Source organism: Sapajus apella, unplaced genomic scaffold, assembly GCF_009761245.1.
Source record: "Sapajus apella isolate SASKATOON/1434 unplaced genomic scaffold, GSC_monkey_1.0 scaffold97, whole genome shotgun sequence".
NCBI classification, from domain to species: Eukaryota; Metazoa; Chordata; class Mammalia; order Primates; family Cebidae; genus Sapajus; species Sapajus apella.
This window is the reverse complement of record NW_022437037.1, coordinates 5,735,400-5,753,396: the sequence shown is the minus strand read 5'-3', so window position 1 is coordinate 5,753,396 and position 17,997 is coordinate 5,735,400. Positions and strand designations below refer to the sequence as shown.

The 17,997-nt window shown below is 54.5% G+C and overlaps 1 protein-coding gene across 2 annotated transcripts in view; it reads right to left on the bottom strand.

The window, feature by feature from the left end:
- Window positions 1–17,513, bottom strand: part of LAMC3 (laminin subunit gamma 3) — a 77,501-nt gene extending 59,988 nt beyond the window's left edge. For both annotated transcript variants that reach the window (XM_032257619.1, XM_032257618.1), the window contains exons 1-2: window positions 17,060–17,513; window positions 124–428 (exon numbers count right to left, since the gene is read on the bottom strand). In XM_032257619.1, the coding sequence (XP_032113510.1) occupies window positions 124–428; window positions 17,060–17,438 (684 nt within the window). In that variant the 5' untranslated portion in view covers window positions 17,439–17,513. The remainder of the gene's footprint in view (window positions 1–123; window positions 429–17,059) is intronic.
- Between the last annotated feature and the right edge of the window lie 484 nt (window positions 17,514–17,997).

Below are 17,997 nucleotides of genomic sequence, written 5' to 3'. Positions count from 1 at the left end.
AAAAAAAAAAACGGAAAACCATGGGGTTCTGCAGGCTCCTTACCCCGTGTCCTGGCACACCAGACCCTCCTGCTGTGACCCAGTCCCAACCCCATCCCGACCCCGCAACCCCCGCTCTCTGACCTGCAGCCCAGGGCTCTCTTCGAAGTTGTAGGCGCTGGGCCGGCCCTCCAGGGTGGAGAAGGCCACGTTGCCCCCACTCAGCGGGGAGATGTCGCTGAACTCAGAGGTGCAGAAGGCCACACGCTCGTCCTCGCCGGGGCGCAGGTACTGGCCCTCGGGCCGGCTGTAGGTCTTCTGGCATGAGGCGCTGTAGAACTGGTAGGGCTCCCACGGGCTGTCCGCTCGGCTGCGCTTGTAGATGGCGAAGCTCTCGGGGCGACTGGTGTGGAACTTCAGCCTCACGTAGGTGATCTCGTAAGCCTTCCCTGCAGCCAGGAAGATGTGGGCTCATTTTCATGGAAGGGGAGGGAGAAATGGAGTCCCGGTCTGGGGCAGCAGATGGCTGCATTGCAGGCACTAGTTGGCAGCTGTCTGGAGCTCCGGACAGGGCATGCCACCATCCATTCCTGATGCCTGGTGGGGCACTGGAGAGGACAACGCCACATGCTTCCCAAGTATTTGCTGTCCCTTTTCTGGGTCACCTTGCTGCCCTGCACAGGAATCTCCATTGTAACACCCGACGGGCAGCCAGCTCTTTTTGCTCAAATATCTCCAGCAAAGGGATATTGCCACATTCTGAGAAAGCCTGCTCTACCGTTAGAAGGTTATTTCTTTTACTATACCCCCAAAAAGCCGATCCTTCCACTGTGCCTTCAGCCGCATTCCCTGGCAATGACTACAGACCTTGTAATCCTAACGAAATCCTCCCCGGACCCCTTATTCCTCCAAGTTTCTATCTTCCTCCTGTTCCAAATTTCCCATGAGAAGTCTAAATCAGTGCCCCATAGCCTCATCTCCCAACTCAGCCTTCAACCTACTGCAACTCAGCTTCTCTGGGCCACTCCACAGAAGACACTGCACTTGCAAAGTTACCTCACCCGCAGCCCCCTATGGCCACAGCAAGGGGCCCCCGTCTCGCCTCATCTCTTGGGTCTCCCCACCACCTCAGAAGCCGCGTGTCCCAGGGCCTGCACCCGCTCTCCTCTCTATTGCCTGCCTCGGCCCCCTTCTGAGCCCTCTGCTTGCTCCCTAAACTCTCAGTGTCTTCTCCCTTCCCTGGGCTCTAGCCCCACTTCCCGACCTGCCTCCAACACCCAGATGGGGGATCTACAGGCTTTAGGCACCTGCCTGCTCTCTGCTCCACCCTAGAAGCGCCCACAACAGTCGGCCTGGCTCTGCCGTCCCCATGACTCAGCTACCCTAGGAAGAATGGCTGTGGTAGAGGGAAGGGGGTTCCTAATTCCCCCTCTTCCCTCATGGATGTTGACAGGCAATGCCCAAGAAGAGGAAAACCCCGACGCGGCAATGAGCCCAGGGCTGGGAGATAAAAAGCATCAGGGAACAGAAGCAGCTCAGACAGCGCAGGGTGGAGAGGGGGGCTGGGGTGCGGGTGTGGGAGAACCGCCGCCTTTCACAGTTGGAGCTGGGAAGTATCTGGCTTCTACGCTGAGTGCGGGTATGCTTTCAACAATATGAAGGAAGTACAGCCTGAATTTAAAAAGGCAATTGCCCACTGCTTGAAATGCCACCATCTCCCCGCATCCCCCAAGTTTAGGACTCCATCCACATACCCCCTCCTCTCAGAAGCCCAACTCAACCTTACGCTCTAATCCCACAGCCCTGACATCCCCCGAAGCCAGAGGAGGGGGTCTCCTGCAATGTGACCCCATAGCTAGCCTCTGCAGAGTTACCTGCTGAGCGCTGGGCTCCCCACGCTAGATGGAGTTCCTCACTGCCAGCACCGGTGTCTCTCCTGTAATCTCTGCACCCCAGTGCCTAGCTATGTGCCTGATTCCTGGCAGGCATTCACTGAGTGTTGGTGCAGGAACGAATGAAGGAAGGGAAGAACGGCCCACACAGGGAGCCCCTCCTGCATGTCTGCTGCTCGCAGTAGCCTCTCACTCTCTGGAGCAGCACAGAACATGCCCAGTTCCCTCCCCATGGGCGGCTTTCTCCTCTCTGATCCTTCCATAACCTGGTCCCAGAGGCCCCCAGGAGGCTGCCTGCTGCCGCCACCATCTTCCTTAGGTGCTGAGGACAAGCCACTCTAGTCCTCTGGGGAAACATCTTGGCTCTAGGTAAGAGCTAAAAACCTGGGCACGGTGGCCATGCCTGTAATTCCAGCACTTTGGGAGGCCAAGGCGGGTGGATTACCTGAGGTTGGGAGTTCGAGACCAGCCTGACCAACATGGTGAAACCCTGTCTCTACTAAAAATACAAAAATTAGCCAGGCATGGTGGTGGATGCCTGTAATCCCAGCTACTTGGGAGGCTGAAGGCAGGAGAATCGCTTGAACCCGGGAGGTGGAAGTTTCAGTGAGCCGAGATCGCACCACTGCGCTCCGGAAAACAGGAGTAAATCTTTGGGACTTTGTGTTAGAAGAGGCTTCTTAGAAATGACACCAAAAGCACATGTGACAAAAGAAAAAACAGATAAGCTGGACTTAATCAGAGCCTCTGTTCTTCAAAGAACATCACTGAGGAAATGAAAAGGCAACCCACAGAGTGGGAGAAAATAGTTGCAAATCACATATCTGATAAGGGACGTATCCAGAATACATAAAGCATTCTTATAATTCAATAATAAAAAGAACCCAATTAAAAACGGGCAAAGGGGGATTAGGTTGCCTGAGTCCAGGAGTTTGCCACCAGCCTGGACAATATGGTAAAAGCCCATCTCTACAAAAAATTTTAAAAAATGAGCCAAGCATGGTCGCCTGTCCTCCAAGCTACTTGGGAGGCTGAGGTGGGAGGATTAATTGAGGCCAGGAGGTGGAGGCTGCAGTGAGCCATGATCACGCCACTGCACTCCAGCCTGGGCACCAGAGCGACACTCTGTCTCGAAAAAGAAAAAATTAAAACAGCAAAGCTTTTGAATAGCTATTTCTCCAAAGTGAATATATGAATGGCCAAGAAACACAAGAAAAAATACTTCATACCATTGGCCAGCAGGGAAATGCAAGTCAAAACCATAATGAGATCCTCTTCACACCCACTCAGCTGGCTGGAGTCAACATAGATAATAACAAGCATTGGTGAGGAGGTAGGGGGATTAGAACCCTCATACACTGCCGACGGGAATATAAAATGGGGCAGCCACTTTGGAAAACAGCCTAGCAGTTCCTCAGAATGTTAGAGACACAGTTATCACAGGACCCAGCAATTCCACTCCTCAGCACATATCAAGAGAAATGAAAACATGTAACATCCATCCACACAAAACGTAGACATGGATGTTCACAGCAGCATGCTTTGTAACTGCCAAAGCATGGAAGCAACTCCAGTACCCACCAACTGGTGAGTGAATCGATAAAACGTGGCCAATCATATGATGGCATAGGATTGGGCCACAAGAAGCAGCGAAGCACTGACACACGCAACCACAAGAATGAACCACGAGAACATTCTGCTAAGCGACAGAAGCTAATCACCAAAGACCACGTATGACGGGATTTCACGTCCATGTCCAGAACAGGCAAATCCACAGATAGGAAGGAGACAGGTGGTTGTCGCAAGATAGGGGTTCAGGATGGGGACTGGGAAGGAACAGAGAGTGACTGCTAATAGGTACAGGGTAATAAAGGCGTTTCCAGCCAGGGCCAGTGGCTCACACCTGTCATCCCAGCACCTTGGGAGGCTGAGGCTGGAGGATCGCTTGAGCCCAGGAGTTTGAGACCAGCTCGGGTAACATATGGAGATCCTGTCTCTTAAAAAAAAAAAGAAGAAGAAGAAGAAATTAAAAGCTGAGCTGGGTGTGGTGGCTTGCATATGTAATCCCAGCTACTTGAGAGGCTGAGGTGGGAGGATGGCTTGAGCCCAGGAGGTAGGGGCTGCAGTGAGCTGTGATCGTGCCACTGCACTCCAGCCTGGGCAACAGAGAGAGACCCTGCCTCTGCACCCCCCAAAGAAAGATATTCTAAATTGACTGTGCTGATGAGTGCACAACTCCGTGTATATACTAAAAACCACTGGATTGTGTACTTGAAATGGGTAAGTTGTATGGTATGTGAATTATAGCTCCTAAAGCTGTTATATATACTATGTATGTTATTGTGGTGTTATGATAGATACCAGTTTTCAGGCCAGGCGTGGTGGCTCACACCTGTAATCCTAGCACTTTGGGAGGCCGAGGTGGGAGGATCACTTGAGCCCAGGGGTTCGAGACCAGCCTGGGCAACATAGTCAGACCTTGTCTCTAACAACAAAAAAAATACATATATATGTGTATTTTCATCCACAGCTCCTGCCTCATGACCCCCAAAGCCTCTTTATGATCTTTTGTGAGAATTTTGGGGTTGTTGGGCCTCAGGGTTGGGCCTCTGCCCTCTCCTGTCCTCCTTTCTCTCTGAAGTTGCCCCACATTTCTGCCTGTGGGTCTTAAGACCCTCAAAGACAGGATTCCACCCTACACCCAGGGGAAGCAATGCTGATGCATGAAGCTTCCATAAAAACCCAAGGACAGGGTTCGGGAGCTTCTGGATGGCTGAACACGGGGCGGTTCCTGAAAGGTTTCATCCAGGGAGGACACGGAAGCTACCGCCCCTTCACCGTTCCCCACCCTGCTCCTCTCTTCATCTGTGTCCTTCGCAATGTTCTTTACAATAAACCGGTCAATGTGTTACCCTGAGTCTGTGAGCTGCTCCAGCAAATTGACTGAACCCAAGGAGGGGGTCGTGGGAAGTTGAAGCTAGTCAGTCCGAAGTTTCTAAGGCCTGGACTTGTGACTGGGGTGTGTGGCGGAAGACAGTCTTGGGGACTGAGCCCTCAACCTGGGGGATGGGATGCTACCTCTGAGTAGATTGTGCTGGAACTGAATTAGAGGACACCGACTGCTACCGCTGCTTGTTATGTGGGGGGAAAAGCCACGCATTTGGTCCTAGAAGTCTTCTGTGTTGATGATGGTTGTGGTCTGAGAGCAGAGGAAACACACAGTTTAAGAGATTTTCCGTACACAGTTATCTATGTGTATAATTGGACCTCACATCCATCAGGATGGCTACTATCAAAAAAACAGAGAATAACAAGTGTTGGGAAGGAGGTGGAGAAACGAATCCTCGTGCTCTATTGGTGGGAATGTGAAATGGTGCAGCCATTACGGAAAACTGGCGGTTCCTGAGAAACTGAAAACCATGCATCAGTTTGACAGCCCTGGAGCAGTTACTGTCTGCTAAAGTTCCCGCTACACATGCAAAACCGCGCCCCGAGCTTTCCCTCTGCTTTCTGTGGCAGCCGAGATTGAATAGAGGGATACAGGAAAAAGCATGGAGAGAGAATTTTTCCAACTCAAGAATAACCTTGTAGGCAGGGAAGAGCCTGTCTTACTCCAAGCAAGAACCTACAATTTGAGTACACCAGAAGTGTTGGGAAGTAGCCCTACCCTCCTCGCCTGGTTGATTATGCTTACAAAAGCTTAAAGGTTAAAATGAATTGAAAGCAAGCCAGGGACGCTTTGGTCCATTTGGGGGAAAAAAAAAACAATAAAACTAAAAATAGAAATGCCGTATGATCCAGCATTTCCACCTCTGGGTCTATATCAAAAGTTTTTGTGTTACACATATTTGGGAAAAAAAATAATAATAAAGGTTGGCTGGGCAAGGTGGCTCATGCCTGTAATCCCAGCACTTTGGGAGGCCAAGGCAGGCAGATCACGAGGTCAGGAGTTCAAGACAACCATGGCCAACATGGTGAAACCCCATCTCTACTAAAAATACAAAAATTAGCTGGGCATGGTGGCAGCCGCCTGTAATGCCAGCTACTCGGGAGACTGAGGCAGGAGAATAGCTTGAAACTGGAAGGCAGAGGTTGCAGTGAGCCAAGATGGTGTCACTACACTCCAGCCTGGGTGACAGAGCAAAGTTCCATCTCAAAATAAAAATAAAAATAAATAAAGGCATCCTCCTTCCTCCCCTGGTCTCTCTATGCACCAAAACAAGAAGCTGGTGAATCACCTCCACCCTCAGCCAGTGACCTCAGCATTCACCAGATCACTAGCTGATTCTCTGGAATATTCCTTGTGTTTGCCCTGCTCCCTGTCATTCTCTCAGCCCCTCGTCTGTCCCCTGATTTACTGCAATGGTCTGGAATGCCTTGCCACCTCTCTTTGCAAAGGTGTAGTCATGTCTCAGCTCAGACCGTACCTCAGAATCCTTCTTAACACAAAGTCCTAGGCAATAACCAATCCAAGGAAAACTTTTTTTTCTCCCCAGGTTAGAGAATAACTTGGCGATTTTTTTGGCTTTTAGACTTGGCAATCTTAATTCCTATTTGGGGCTTAGACTTAGTGCCAAGGTAGGAGGGCTGTGAGTAGCCCAGCCCTGGTTTAGCTAGGGGCTTGTGTCTGGCATGGGGAGTCCCCAGCTCCTCACAGGGAGTCACCACACCCAGAAATGCCAAGAGCTGGGATGGGAGAGGAAGAACAGGAATAGTGGGTGGCCACATGGAGCTCAGGGACTCTGCTGTGTGTGACTCCCCCGCAGCTGGGAGCAGCTTCCCCGCCTGGTTCTAATGCCCGAAGTGGGCAGAGCAGCCTCACCCATGCATTCCCAGCTCAGCTTTCCACCCCGGCCCCTCCCGCCCCACTCCCCAGGCCACTGCTCCCCAGATGGCTCCAATTAAAGGGTTTTGTTTTGTTTCCATTTTCCCAAAGCAAGCCTCTTCGTTCTGAGCTCATTCTGCCTGGTCAGTGCCGGATGTGGGCCGGCTTGATTTTATGACTGTCCCGGTGTCATTCTTGATGGGCTTTATGTTCCAGCTGGTTGGAGAGGACACAGCTTGGCGCTCCTGCTGTTTGGCTTGGGTGGTGGGGGGTGGGGGGTGGCTCTGCTGTGCCCAGCTGCTGGCTTGGCCAGGTGAAGACTGGGAGGGGTGGGTGGGACCTCCAAGGGCACCAGCACCCCCTTCACCCTCTTCCTAGGCAGCCCCTTCTCTCTGGGGCCCCACAGACCCCTGAGTAGAAGGGTACCCTGGTTTTGAGCAATGGCTTTGGGGGGCCTGTGGTCAGAGAGAAACAGCATGACACCAGGCAAGTCCTTCTCCCTGAGCCTGACTCCTCGCTAGTACACGACGTGTTTGGGGGTCTCAGCCATACAGTGCAGGTGAAGCACTTGACAAGCTCTAAATGCTAGCTATTGTTAAACAGAGACTCACCCAGGGATCACGCGTGGCAGACACACCTGGGGCCGTATGATCCGTCCTGTCAGGGCTGCCTACTGTCGCCACCCTCTCACCGGATTATAAACTCCTTGAAGGTACAAATCCTGCCTCGAGTCTACTGGTTCATCTGGCAAGCGCTTACTGAGCACCTCCTGTGTGCTAGGTGCCGTGCTCAGCTATCAGGATTCATGGCACCTGCTCCAAGGGGAGGTTACAGCTAGGGAGAGAGAGGCAGGTCTTGGTTTTTCATTTTTTTGGTTTTGTTTTTCCTTTTTTTTTTTTTTTTTTTGAGATAGAGACAGAGTCTAGCTCTGTCGCCCAGGCTGGAGTGCAGTGGAGCAATATCGGCTCACTACAACCTCTGTCTCCTGGGTTCAAGCCATTCTCCTGCCTCAGCCTCCCGAGTAGCTGGGATTACAGGTGTGCGCCACCAAGCCTGGCTAATTTTTGTATTTTTTGTAGAGTTGGGATTTCACCATGTTGGCCAGGCTGGTCTCGAACTCCTGACCTCAAGTGATCTGCCAGCCTCAGCCTCCCAAACTGCTGAGATTAGAGGAGTGAGCCACTGCGCCCTGCCGAGACAGTCAGGTCTTTACAGAATAGGACAGGGCAGCCCAGGGAGGCTGTGGGAGCATCAACAAGACACCCAAACCTATGGTCCCAAGGATGAGCAGCCATTTGCCATGGAAGGTGAAGAGAAGGTACATTCCACACCAGGCAGGATGTCAGCAGAGAGGGGCCACTTCGTGGTGGAACCTGTAGTTCAGGCTGGCAGGAGCATGGAGAGGGAGGAGGGGCAGTGGTGAGAGGTAAGCTTGGAGCATGTGATCCAATAAGCTGGTGGGATGAGCAGGGGTGCATGGAAGCCAGACAGGTGAGCAGAGCAGAAGGAACAGCATTCTAGGCAGAGGGAACAGCATATTGGGCGGCCTGGAGGTGAGGGAAGCCAAGTACTCCCAAGCAGTGTCACCACCAGCTACCAGTTGGGGATGACATCTTGGCTCAACTTTCCTGATAGGATCACAGCTGTCTCAATCACCCAGAAACCTCATTAGCCCTGCAGCTTGTGAGGGTCTGGGCTAGGGCGGCAGATTTTAATTCTTGTCGCTGTTTAAAAGATCTTGGGGCCATTCCTTTCTCAGCGTTTTGGTCGCCTTTGAAAGAAATCTTTTCCTCACAAGGCAGGAATTAAGCTGCTTTCTTGGCCCCTCTAATTAAACCTTTTTTTGTTTTTTTGAGATGCAGTCTCGCTCTGTCGCCCAGGCTGGAAAGCAGTGGCCCAGTCTCGGCTCACTGCAGCTTGTGCTTCCTGGGTTCAAGTGATTCTACTGCCTCAGCCTCCAAGTGGATGGAATCGCAGGTGCCCACCACAATGCTCGGTTAATTTTTGTTTTGTTTTTTCAGTAAAGACGGGCTTTCACCATGTTGGCCAGGCTGGTCTCCAACTCCTGACTTCAAGTGATCCACCGGCCTTGGCCTCCCAAAATCCTGGGATTACAGGCATGAGCCACCATGCCCGGCCTCTAATTAACTCTCGTTACAAAAAGTCCCTGCCGTGTCTCTGTGATATTGCTCCGTCTTCTCTCACCTCCTGGTTTGGCAAGGGCGGGAAAGCTGGGATGTTTCCTATCGCGTGAGGCTGTTCGTTTGCATGAAGTCCCAGTGACTGCCTTTTTCCGATCATGCTTCTAGCAGCCAGCTACCTTTTAAGTGGCTCCAAGCTCCCCTCCCGAGAGGTGTCTGGCTGTTAGATGTTTACGACGGCGACCCGTAGCAGCCCGCGCACAGCATCCTTAGTGAAGGCACATCTGGGCCGCCCCCCTACCTGGTTCCAAGGCCCGGAGCCTCTGCTCCAAACACACACAGACACCAGACCGCCCCCAGATCCGGACTCTGTTTGCTCCACACGCTTTCTTTTAAGGGGTTGGGAGTCACGGTGCCAAGCAGTGCTGCAACAGAACTTTGAAAAACATCTTAGAACATAGCAAGGCGGGTGCTTTTAAAAAAAAAATGTAGAAATGTGTTTTTTCCAGTTTTTAAATTAGAACAAGCTTCATGAGAGAATATTGGGAAAATGTAGAAAAACAGAAAATGGAAGAAAAGTCGCTGTAAGTCCTGAGGACAAGCAGCTTCCCAGTTTGATGTCTGTCTTTTTTGCCTACTCTTTAGGGATTTTAAAATATAAATCTGATGATTCCACATATACCAACTTGTGTCTTTTTCTTCATTCAACATTTTGACTTCAGCTCTCCATGCGTATTACAAACTCTTTGTCAGCTGCTGCACTGAATGGCTCCAATCATCATGTGAATTTATGTCCTGCAATTTACTTAACTATTCCCGTATGGGTCCAATTTCTTCCGACTATAAAGAATGCCTTGATGAACGTTTTCATGCATTAGGACCCTTCCCTTATTTGAATTCCCAGAAGTAGGATTCCTTTGTCAAAGGCCAGAAATATTCCTGTGGGTCTTCATCCACGTCGCCAAGCTGCCTTCCCAAAGGGCCGACACGTACTTTTGCCCAAACCTTCTTTTACTGTGGTAAAATACACATAACATGACATTGACCATCTTAACCATTTGTGCCGCTCATGTGGTTGTGCAGCGTCGCCACCATCCATCCCCAGAATGCCTTCGTCTTCCCCAACTGGAACTCTGTCCCCACAATACACCCCCTCTGCAGTGCCTCTCCCCCAGCTCCTGGTGACCTCCGTTCTACCTTCTGTTTCTATGGATTTGACTATCCCGGGCTGCCTCATGTAAGTGGAACCCCATGGTATTTGTTCTTTTTCAACTGGCTTCTTTCCCTTAGCATAACGTCCTCAGGGTTCATCTATACTGTGGTTGTGTGAGAATCTCCTTCCTTTTCAGGGCTGAGTAATATTCTATTGCACGGATGGACCCCATTTGCTCTTACTCATTCGCCCCTCGGTGAACACTAAGGCTGCCTCGCCTTTAACTATTGTGAAAATGCTGTTATGGGCCAGGCGCCGTGGCTCACACCTGTAATCCCAGTACTTTGGGAGGCCAAGGAGGGCGGATCACCTGAGGTCAGGAGTTCGAGACCAGTCTGGCCAACATGGTGAAACCCTGTCTCTACTAAAAATACAAAAAATTAGATAGGTGTGGTGGTGGGAACCTGTAATCCCAGCTACTTGGGAGGCTGAGGCAGGAGAATCACTTGAACCAGGGAGGTGGAGGTTGCAGTGAGCTGAGACTGTACCATTGCCCTCCAGCCTGGGTGACAAAGCGAGACTCCATCTCAAAAAATAAAATAAAAAAAAGCAAGCAAGCAAGCAAATGCTGCTGTGCATGTGGGGCCCTTGCAGCCTTTGCACATGGGGGTCCTGGCATGACATCCAGAGTGGTCGGTGTTGAGGAGGCTGCTCAAATTACCAGCCAAGGGCTCAGGTGGAGACTGAGCCAGGGCAGGAGGTGTAGGTGGAGTCCCGGATGTCCACCATGATTCAAATAGGCAAAGCCAGGGCATGAGCTGTGCAAGGTCATGGCTGCAGGGAGGGCCTGCAGGGAGGGGAGACAGACCAAGCCGCTGGAGCCTGGGCAAGCAGAGCTGGGGAGGGCAGGGCTGGGCCGGGAGGACGGCGGCGCTGCTGTGAACGCTGTGGCTTAGGAGTACGGGAGGCACCTGGAAGGCTGGGAGCCCTTCGTCCCGGAATTCCTCACTCCCTTGCTCTCAGCAAGGAACCACAGCGCAGTCTTGCAACTCGGGCTCACAGCCCAGTCCCGCCACTTCCTGGCTCTGTGGCCTTGGGCAAAATACCTGAACTCCTTCAGGTTCACTAGGCAAGTGACTGCAACACAGTGCCTCAGTTTCCCCATTTGCTAAATGGGCATAACAATAACAGGGCTAAATCAGCAAAGGCCTTGGAAGCACTCGGAACAGTCCCAGGCCTACAGCACGCGTTCAACTACATTTTCCTTTTTTTTGAGACAGAGTCTTGCTCTGCTGCCGAGGCTGGAGCACAGTGTAGTGATCACGGCTCTCTGCAGCCTCTAACTCACAGGCTCCAGCAATCCTCCCATCTCCGCCTCCCAAGTAGCTCAGACTACAGGCACTTGCCCCCACGCCCAGCTAAATTGTTCATTTCTCCTTTCATTTTTGTAAAGACAGAGTCTCACTTTGTTGCCTAGGTTGGCCCTAAACTTCTTGTTCCCCTGACCCTCCTGTCTCTGTCTCCTAAAGTGTTGGGATGACAGGTGTGAGCCTCACCCAGCCTCAATGACATTTTAGCTGTTCTTCCATTCATTCGCCTGACCAACATTTACCCAGCACCCTTTGCAGTGCGCAAATGCAGGCTGGGCGCTGAGGTACAGCTATGAAAACAGGCATTCCTTCTGGCAGCTCAGAGATAGGGATGGACATAAACAAACCAAACCCTCCTGCAGTGTCACCCAGACTCTGGTGGAAGGAGGAGTCTGGGCCGCAAGGATGCAGGGGCGGGCCCTCTGCCTGACCTTGGAGGGGGAGGGGGCGTTCCAGAGCAGGCACCGCTAAGCTGAGTGGGGCAGACGGGCATCCCCAGGGCTGGGCACAGGGGTCGGCAAGCATTCGATGGTTTGGTTGATGAAAGAGGCGTGAGTTAGGCTGCAGGTGGGAGGGGAAGCGTGCCAGGCCGAAGCCACAGCACATGCAAGACGCCAGAGGAGACAGAGTGCCACGCCCAGCCAAGGTCCTGCTGAAGGGCAGTGTGGGAGGTGGACGGGAGGCCGCGGGAGGCTGCCTATCCCCCTCCTGGGCTTTGGGACTTCCTGCCCCTGCAACTCCTGAATTCCTCCTGGTAGGCCCAGAGAGAGCGAGGTGGCCAAGGCCAGCTGGGACCAGGGGCCTGGAGGGCAGGCAGTTCTGTGGGTGGGTGGATGGAGGCCAACCAGCCGCTGCCTTGACCCTCTGCCCTGCTCGGGGCTTAGAGTTCCAGCCAGAACCCCCAGGGAGCAGGAGGGAGGACTTGGCCCCCAGCAACGGCCCAGGCCAAGGCAAACGCAGCCGCCCACTCGGCAGGAAGACACGATGGAGCCCAGGCTCCAGAGACCCAGCTGGCTCCAGGGCCCCTCAGGGGCCGCAGGGTCCCCTAACATCCAGCCCCCCAGGGGACGGCTCCTCCCCAAGGCTGGCCAGACCCCAGCGTCTTCTCGGCATCTGCACTCTCGGGCCATCCAGGCCTGGGGCTCTAAGACCCACGGAGCTGCCTCTGCCTCCTGGTGCTGTCCCCTCAGCCTGAAGCACCCTTCCCTCTTTGGTCAGCTCCTACCAGCCTTCAGGTCTCAGTGAGGCCCTTCCTGACCCCGGAGACGAGGCTCGTGCGCCCCACTGCGCGTTCTCAGAGCATACATCCTCATTCGCAGCACTTCTCAGTACAGGCGGCCTTCTGGTGGGCCCCGAGCCCCCCAGGACAGGGGCCGCACGTGGCCCTGTTCACAGCTGCTTCCTCTGGCCAGTGAGCCGAGGCTGGGTGACCACCAAGCAAACGGCTAAAGACAAGCAAGAAGAAATCAACTCCGCGCAAGGGCATCGCGGACCTGTGGGGGAGGGAGCGGACAACTCGTCCACTTGGGGACTCAGGTCTTTCTGTGGTTCCAGATTCTCAGTGATCCACGAAGAGTGTGAGCGGGGAGGAGGCTCCCCCAGTCCACCGAAAGCCACAGCCCACGCTGTTCCTCCCATGACCGAGGCTTGAAGCACAGGGACCAGCCTAGCCCAGACTCTTCATTCCCAAGTGCAGGAGTCAGGGGGAGGGTCCCGGGGGCCACCATTTATTGACTTGTGTGACCCTAAGCAACTGACCTCACCCTCAAGAGCCTCAGCTTCACTGTCTGTTCATGAACAAAGCATGCCAGTTTGGGATGCTGCCTGGGCACGAGGTGAGAGCCCTGGAATGGTCTGTCCACGCCCCCTACACGCCCACTGCTCCCAGGCCTCAGCCCAGCGGCCTCCCTGAGCCTTGGTGGTGGGCTGGGGCTGCCAGACCCCGCTGCCGCCTTTCATCCCAGACAGGAAGGCTCGGATCAGAGACGACGGGAGGATCTGAACAGATGTCTGAGAGCCACGGGGGGCTGGGAACAAGGCGACCTCCGTCTCCTCCCCTGCCCCTCACCCCATTTCCTCCAGGGGACCCTGGGCCAGAGCTGGCCGCCCACTCTCCCCTCCCATGAGCCTTCAAGGAGAGGGAGCAGTGGGGGACGGAGCCAGCAGAGGAAGCCTAAGGACCAGGAGGAGAGGCTGTCAGACAGCCTCCACCGGGGACACCAGCCACCCCAGACCTCTCCTTCCCCCGCTATTGTGCAAGCCATGGCTTAGCCTGGTGCAAACCTAAGTCACAGGAAACCAGAAAGAGGCCAGATCTGGGGCTGCTGGGCCCCTGGCGCCCCTTGTGCGTAAACAGAGCCCGGGGTCAGGATGTCTTTGAGGAGGCAGGGTGGCCGGGACCAGCATTTCCCAATCCCCGCAGGAGGGCCCACCCGCAGGGGAGCCTCGGCCCTGAGCTGCCTCAGCAGCCATGCTGCTCACACATGAGGACTGCCATGGCTCCGACCCGGGCTCATGAACCCAAACAGCTGCTCAGGAGGTGGCAACTCTCATCCGCCCAGTATAGGAGAAGAAACCGAGGCTGAGAGAGGGGACACTGCTGGCCCAGTGAGTGGCTCTGCTGGGACTAAGTCCAAAGCCCCTTTTCGTGATTTCTACCCTATTCTGCCTCCCAGAGCAGGCAAAAGAGAACGTTGAGCTGGGCCCAGAGCACAGGACAGAGGAGGTGACCCTATCACTCATTCATTCATTTGTTCATTCTTTGCTCACTGGACAAACACTTCTGGACTCTCTCTTGTATTCCTGATTTTCGGTGACAAAACAGAAAGAATGCTCACGGAGGGTAAGACACAGCAGGGAGTGTGTGTGTGTGTGTGTGTGTGTGTGTGTGTGTGTGTGTGTGTGTGTGTGTGTGTCTGTGCATGACTTTGTTCTGCATTGACTGTGTGGAGGCTCTTAGGTTCCTTGCTTTTAGAAGGATCAGAGCCACTCTGCTTCTAAAGTTCTAGGCAGAGTTCAACGAGGTCCCACAGCTCAGCATAGGGCCTGGCACACAGTAGATGCTCAGTAAACAGGAACTGCCCCCAATCCAAAAACTTGGCTGTTTCTCCCACCTTCCTCCCACCTTGTTTGTGCCTGGCTGAGCCCCTTCCTTGGCCCCTGGGTTCCCAGGACACATGTGACACCCTTTGTCATGGAGCACGTGTCTCCTCCGCAACTCCCCACCCTGTCCCAGATTCCTTCCCTGTTGCCTTGGGGTCCTGCCAGCTCCATCCAGGCAACTCCCCTAGCCTCCCCCCTCCCCTGGTTTCCTGTCCCCTCCCCCTTTGTCCCATCCAGAAACCCCACCTAGTGATCCAGATAGGCCGAGAGAAGGTGACGTGGCCCCAGAAGAAGGGAGCTTCTGGGGTGGCGGCCAGTACCTGTGTGCTCTGCAGAGGGGGTTCACAGTCCTCTCCCTACCCCACTCCAATGTCACTTTCCAGCCCTCCCCAGGACACTGTCACCAGGCTGCGGTGGAGCCAACACAGTTGATAGGTGGTGGAACTCACATCAAAGACTTTATGCTCTGACCTCTGATGTCCATGAATGTCCATGCTCAGATGGTCCCTTAGCAGCTGTGTGCCTTTGGGCAAAACAACCTCTCTGAGCCTCAGTTTTCTCATCTGAAACATAGGACACAGTCCCATCATCTCTAATCCAAACTCCCAGGCTCCAGATGTGTTTGGGAATTGAGAACTTTTCTTTTATTTTTGAGACAGTTTTGCTCTTACTGCCCAGGCTGGAGTGCAATGGCATGATCTTGGCTCACCGCAACCTCCGCTTCCTGGGTTCAAGCGATTCTCCTGCCTCAGCCTCCCAAGTAGCTGGGATTACAGGCATGCGCCACCACACCCAGCTAATTTTGTATTTTTAGTAGAGCCGAGATTTCTCCATGTTGGTCAGGCTGGTTTCAAACTCCCAACCTCATGTGATTCGACCACCTTGGCCTCCCAAAGTGTTGGGATTACAGGCGTGAGCCACCCTGCCTGGCCTGAGAGCTTTTCAGAGTTTAGAAAGTTGATGCAGGCCTTATACCAAATATTGTGCTAATACCCCCAGTGGGGTCTGGGGCTGCAGGCTGTACTCAAATGAGATTTCAGCAGCAAAACCAATGAATATTCATTCTCACTAGGATAAACATAGCTTATAAATAGCCTCAGGTCAGCTTTAGCAGCCAAAATGAGTTATAAAAATAATTTGAGTTTTCAAAGCTTCGGGAGACTGACCTCAGAGATAAGGGGGTATAACTAGTGATACCAGCCCCTCCCGAAAGGGCAGTGGGGACTGCAGCAGAAAGACACTTAGCGCATACCCAGCCACAGAGGACATGGGAATCGGGCTGAACTTGGAGGGAGGAGAGAGCATTCCAGCTCCCTGCAGTGGGGGCAGGGGCTGAGAACCAGGGCTGGGTCCAGGCTCCTGGAGATCTAAGGGCTCCCGCACCTCCGCAAGTCATGAGCAGGGCAGAGAGGCCACGCCGCCCATAGCAGCTACCAAGCAGCAGGAAGACACTTGATCCTCCTGCCCCGAGGGCTAAACTTTGCCTGTGTAGTGATGACCGTCACAGCTCCCATCTTCCAGAACCCACCCAAGGACTGCAGGCAGCCTCGGGTCCACTGAGTAGCTGAAGTTGACCAGAAGACCCAAGATCAGGAGCCCCTGCCCTAGAGGGTGACCAACCCACCCCCTGGTGTGTCATCTCCTCGACAGTTCCGGTCTAGGATGGAAAAGCATTAAGGACACTGTAAATGCAACCTAGAACCCCAGCTCCGCCAGGGACTCCGGCCCCTCCCACCCACGGGGCACCCCTCAGTCTATCCTCCTGGCTACCAAGGGGTACAGGTCCTGTTTTTCTTTCTTTTTTTTTTTTTCCTTTCTTCATTCTTTCTTTTTATTAAGAGAGAGGGTCTCACTCTGTAGCCCAGGCCGGAGTGCAGTGGCACCATCATAGCTCACTGCAGCCTCGACCTCCCAGTCTCAAGTGATCCTCCTGCCTCAGCCTCCTGAGTAGCTGGGACCATAGGTGTGCACCACCACACCCAGCTATTTCTCTTTTCTTTTTATTTTTTCTTTTCTTCTTTTTTCTTCTTTCTTAGACGGAATCTAGCTCTGTTGTCCAGGCTGGAGTGCAATGGTATCATCCCAGCTCACAGCAACCTCCGTCTCCCAGATTCAAGCGATTCTCTTGCTCCATCCTCCCGAGTAGCTGGGACTACAGGTAGGTACCACCACACCTGGCTAATTTTTCTATTTTTAGTAGAAACGGGTTTCACCATGTTGGCCAGGCTGGTCTGGAACTCCTGCCATCAGGTGATCTGCCCACCTCTGCTTCCCAAAGTGCTGGGATTATAGAGGTAAGCCACTGCTCCTGGCCTATGTTTCTTTATTTTTTGTAAAGCTGGGATTTCACTACTTTGCCCAAGCTGATCTTGAACTTCTGGGCTCAAGCGACCCTCCCGGCTCGGCCTCCCAAAGTGCTGGGAATTCAGGAGTGAGCCATGGGGTCCAGCCTAGTTCCTATTTCTGAGCCCCCCCCCCCCCCATATCTGGGTCCTGCGCCGCAACGCCGGGCCGCACAGCAGCTCAGGCCCCAGCCTCGGGCCCCCAATGGGGTGGGGACAGGGGGTGCGGTGGCGGCGCCCCCAGCCCGCGCTTACCCAGGTTGAGGGTGATGTTGACCGAGTTGGGGTACTGCACGCCGAAGGCCATGGACGGGCTCTGCCACCAGGTGCTTTCGTCCTCGCTGTGGAAGTCGGTGAGGTAGGAGGCGTTGTGGTGGCGCTGGGGGTCGGCGGCGTCGCAGCGCTGGCACTGCGTCCCCGCGCCCGCGGCGCCCACGTGGGGGCAGAAGTCCTCGGGCGGGTTGCCGCACGTGTGCGAGGCCTCGACGCGCCGGCCGAACGCCGCGTTCTCGAACACCGGCAGGCAGCGCTGCGGGCGCCCCGCGCCGTCGTAGCACGCGCCCATGCCCGCGCCGGCCGCCCGCGGTGCCAGCAGCGCCAGTGCCAGTCCCAGCAGGAGCGCGGCCGCTGCCATGGTCAAGGGCACCGACGCCGCGCGCTCTGCCTGCCCCGCTCGGCTCGGGTGGGCGCGGACCGCTCGGGGCCCCCAGGACCCGCCTTCCCGGGCGGGCGGGACCGCGGCGGGGCGGGGAGGCTGGAGGGAGGCGCGGCCGGCGGCGGCCCCACCCGACCAAAAATACAAGGAACCGCGGCGTCCCCGGGCGCCCACCCCACCTGCTGGACGTGCCCGGCAGTGCGCGCTCAGGAGTCCGCCCGGGAGGCGGCCCCGGCCTCTTGGAGCCTCAGTTTCCTCGTCTGTGGAGTGGGGTCGGTAAAGACGCAGCCTCATTACCGCCGTTCAGAGGCTTCAGTGCTGCTCATTAAATAGAAACTGCTCACCGGTGCCTCGGAAGTCCCGCGATAAAAGGGGACACGAGGATCTCTACCTGATCGCTACGGTTTGCGTGTCTCCTCCTGGCAATAAAGCGCGCCCTGGCCAGGGCTGTGAGGTGGCTCCGCACGGCTCCTGCCGCCCGTCACCCTGAGAAGCACGCCTGCTGCCGGCGGCTCTCTGCTCTCACGGCAAAGAGATT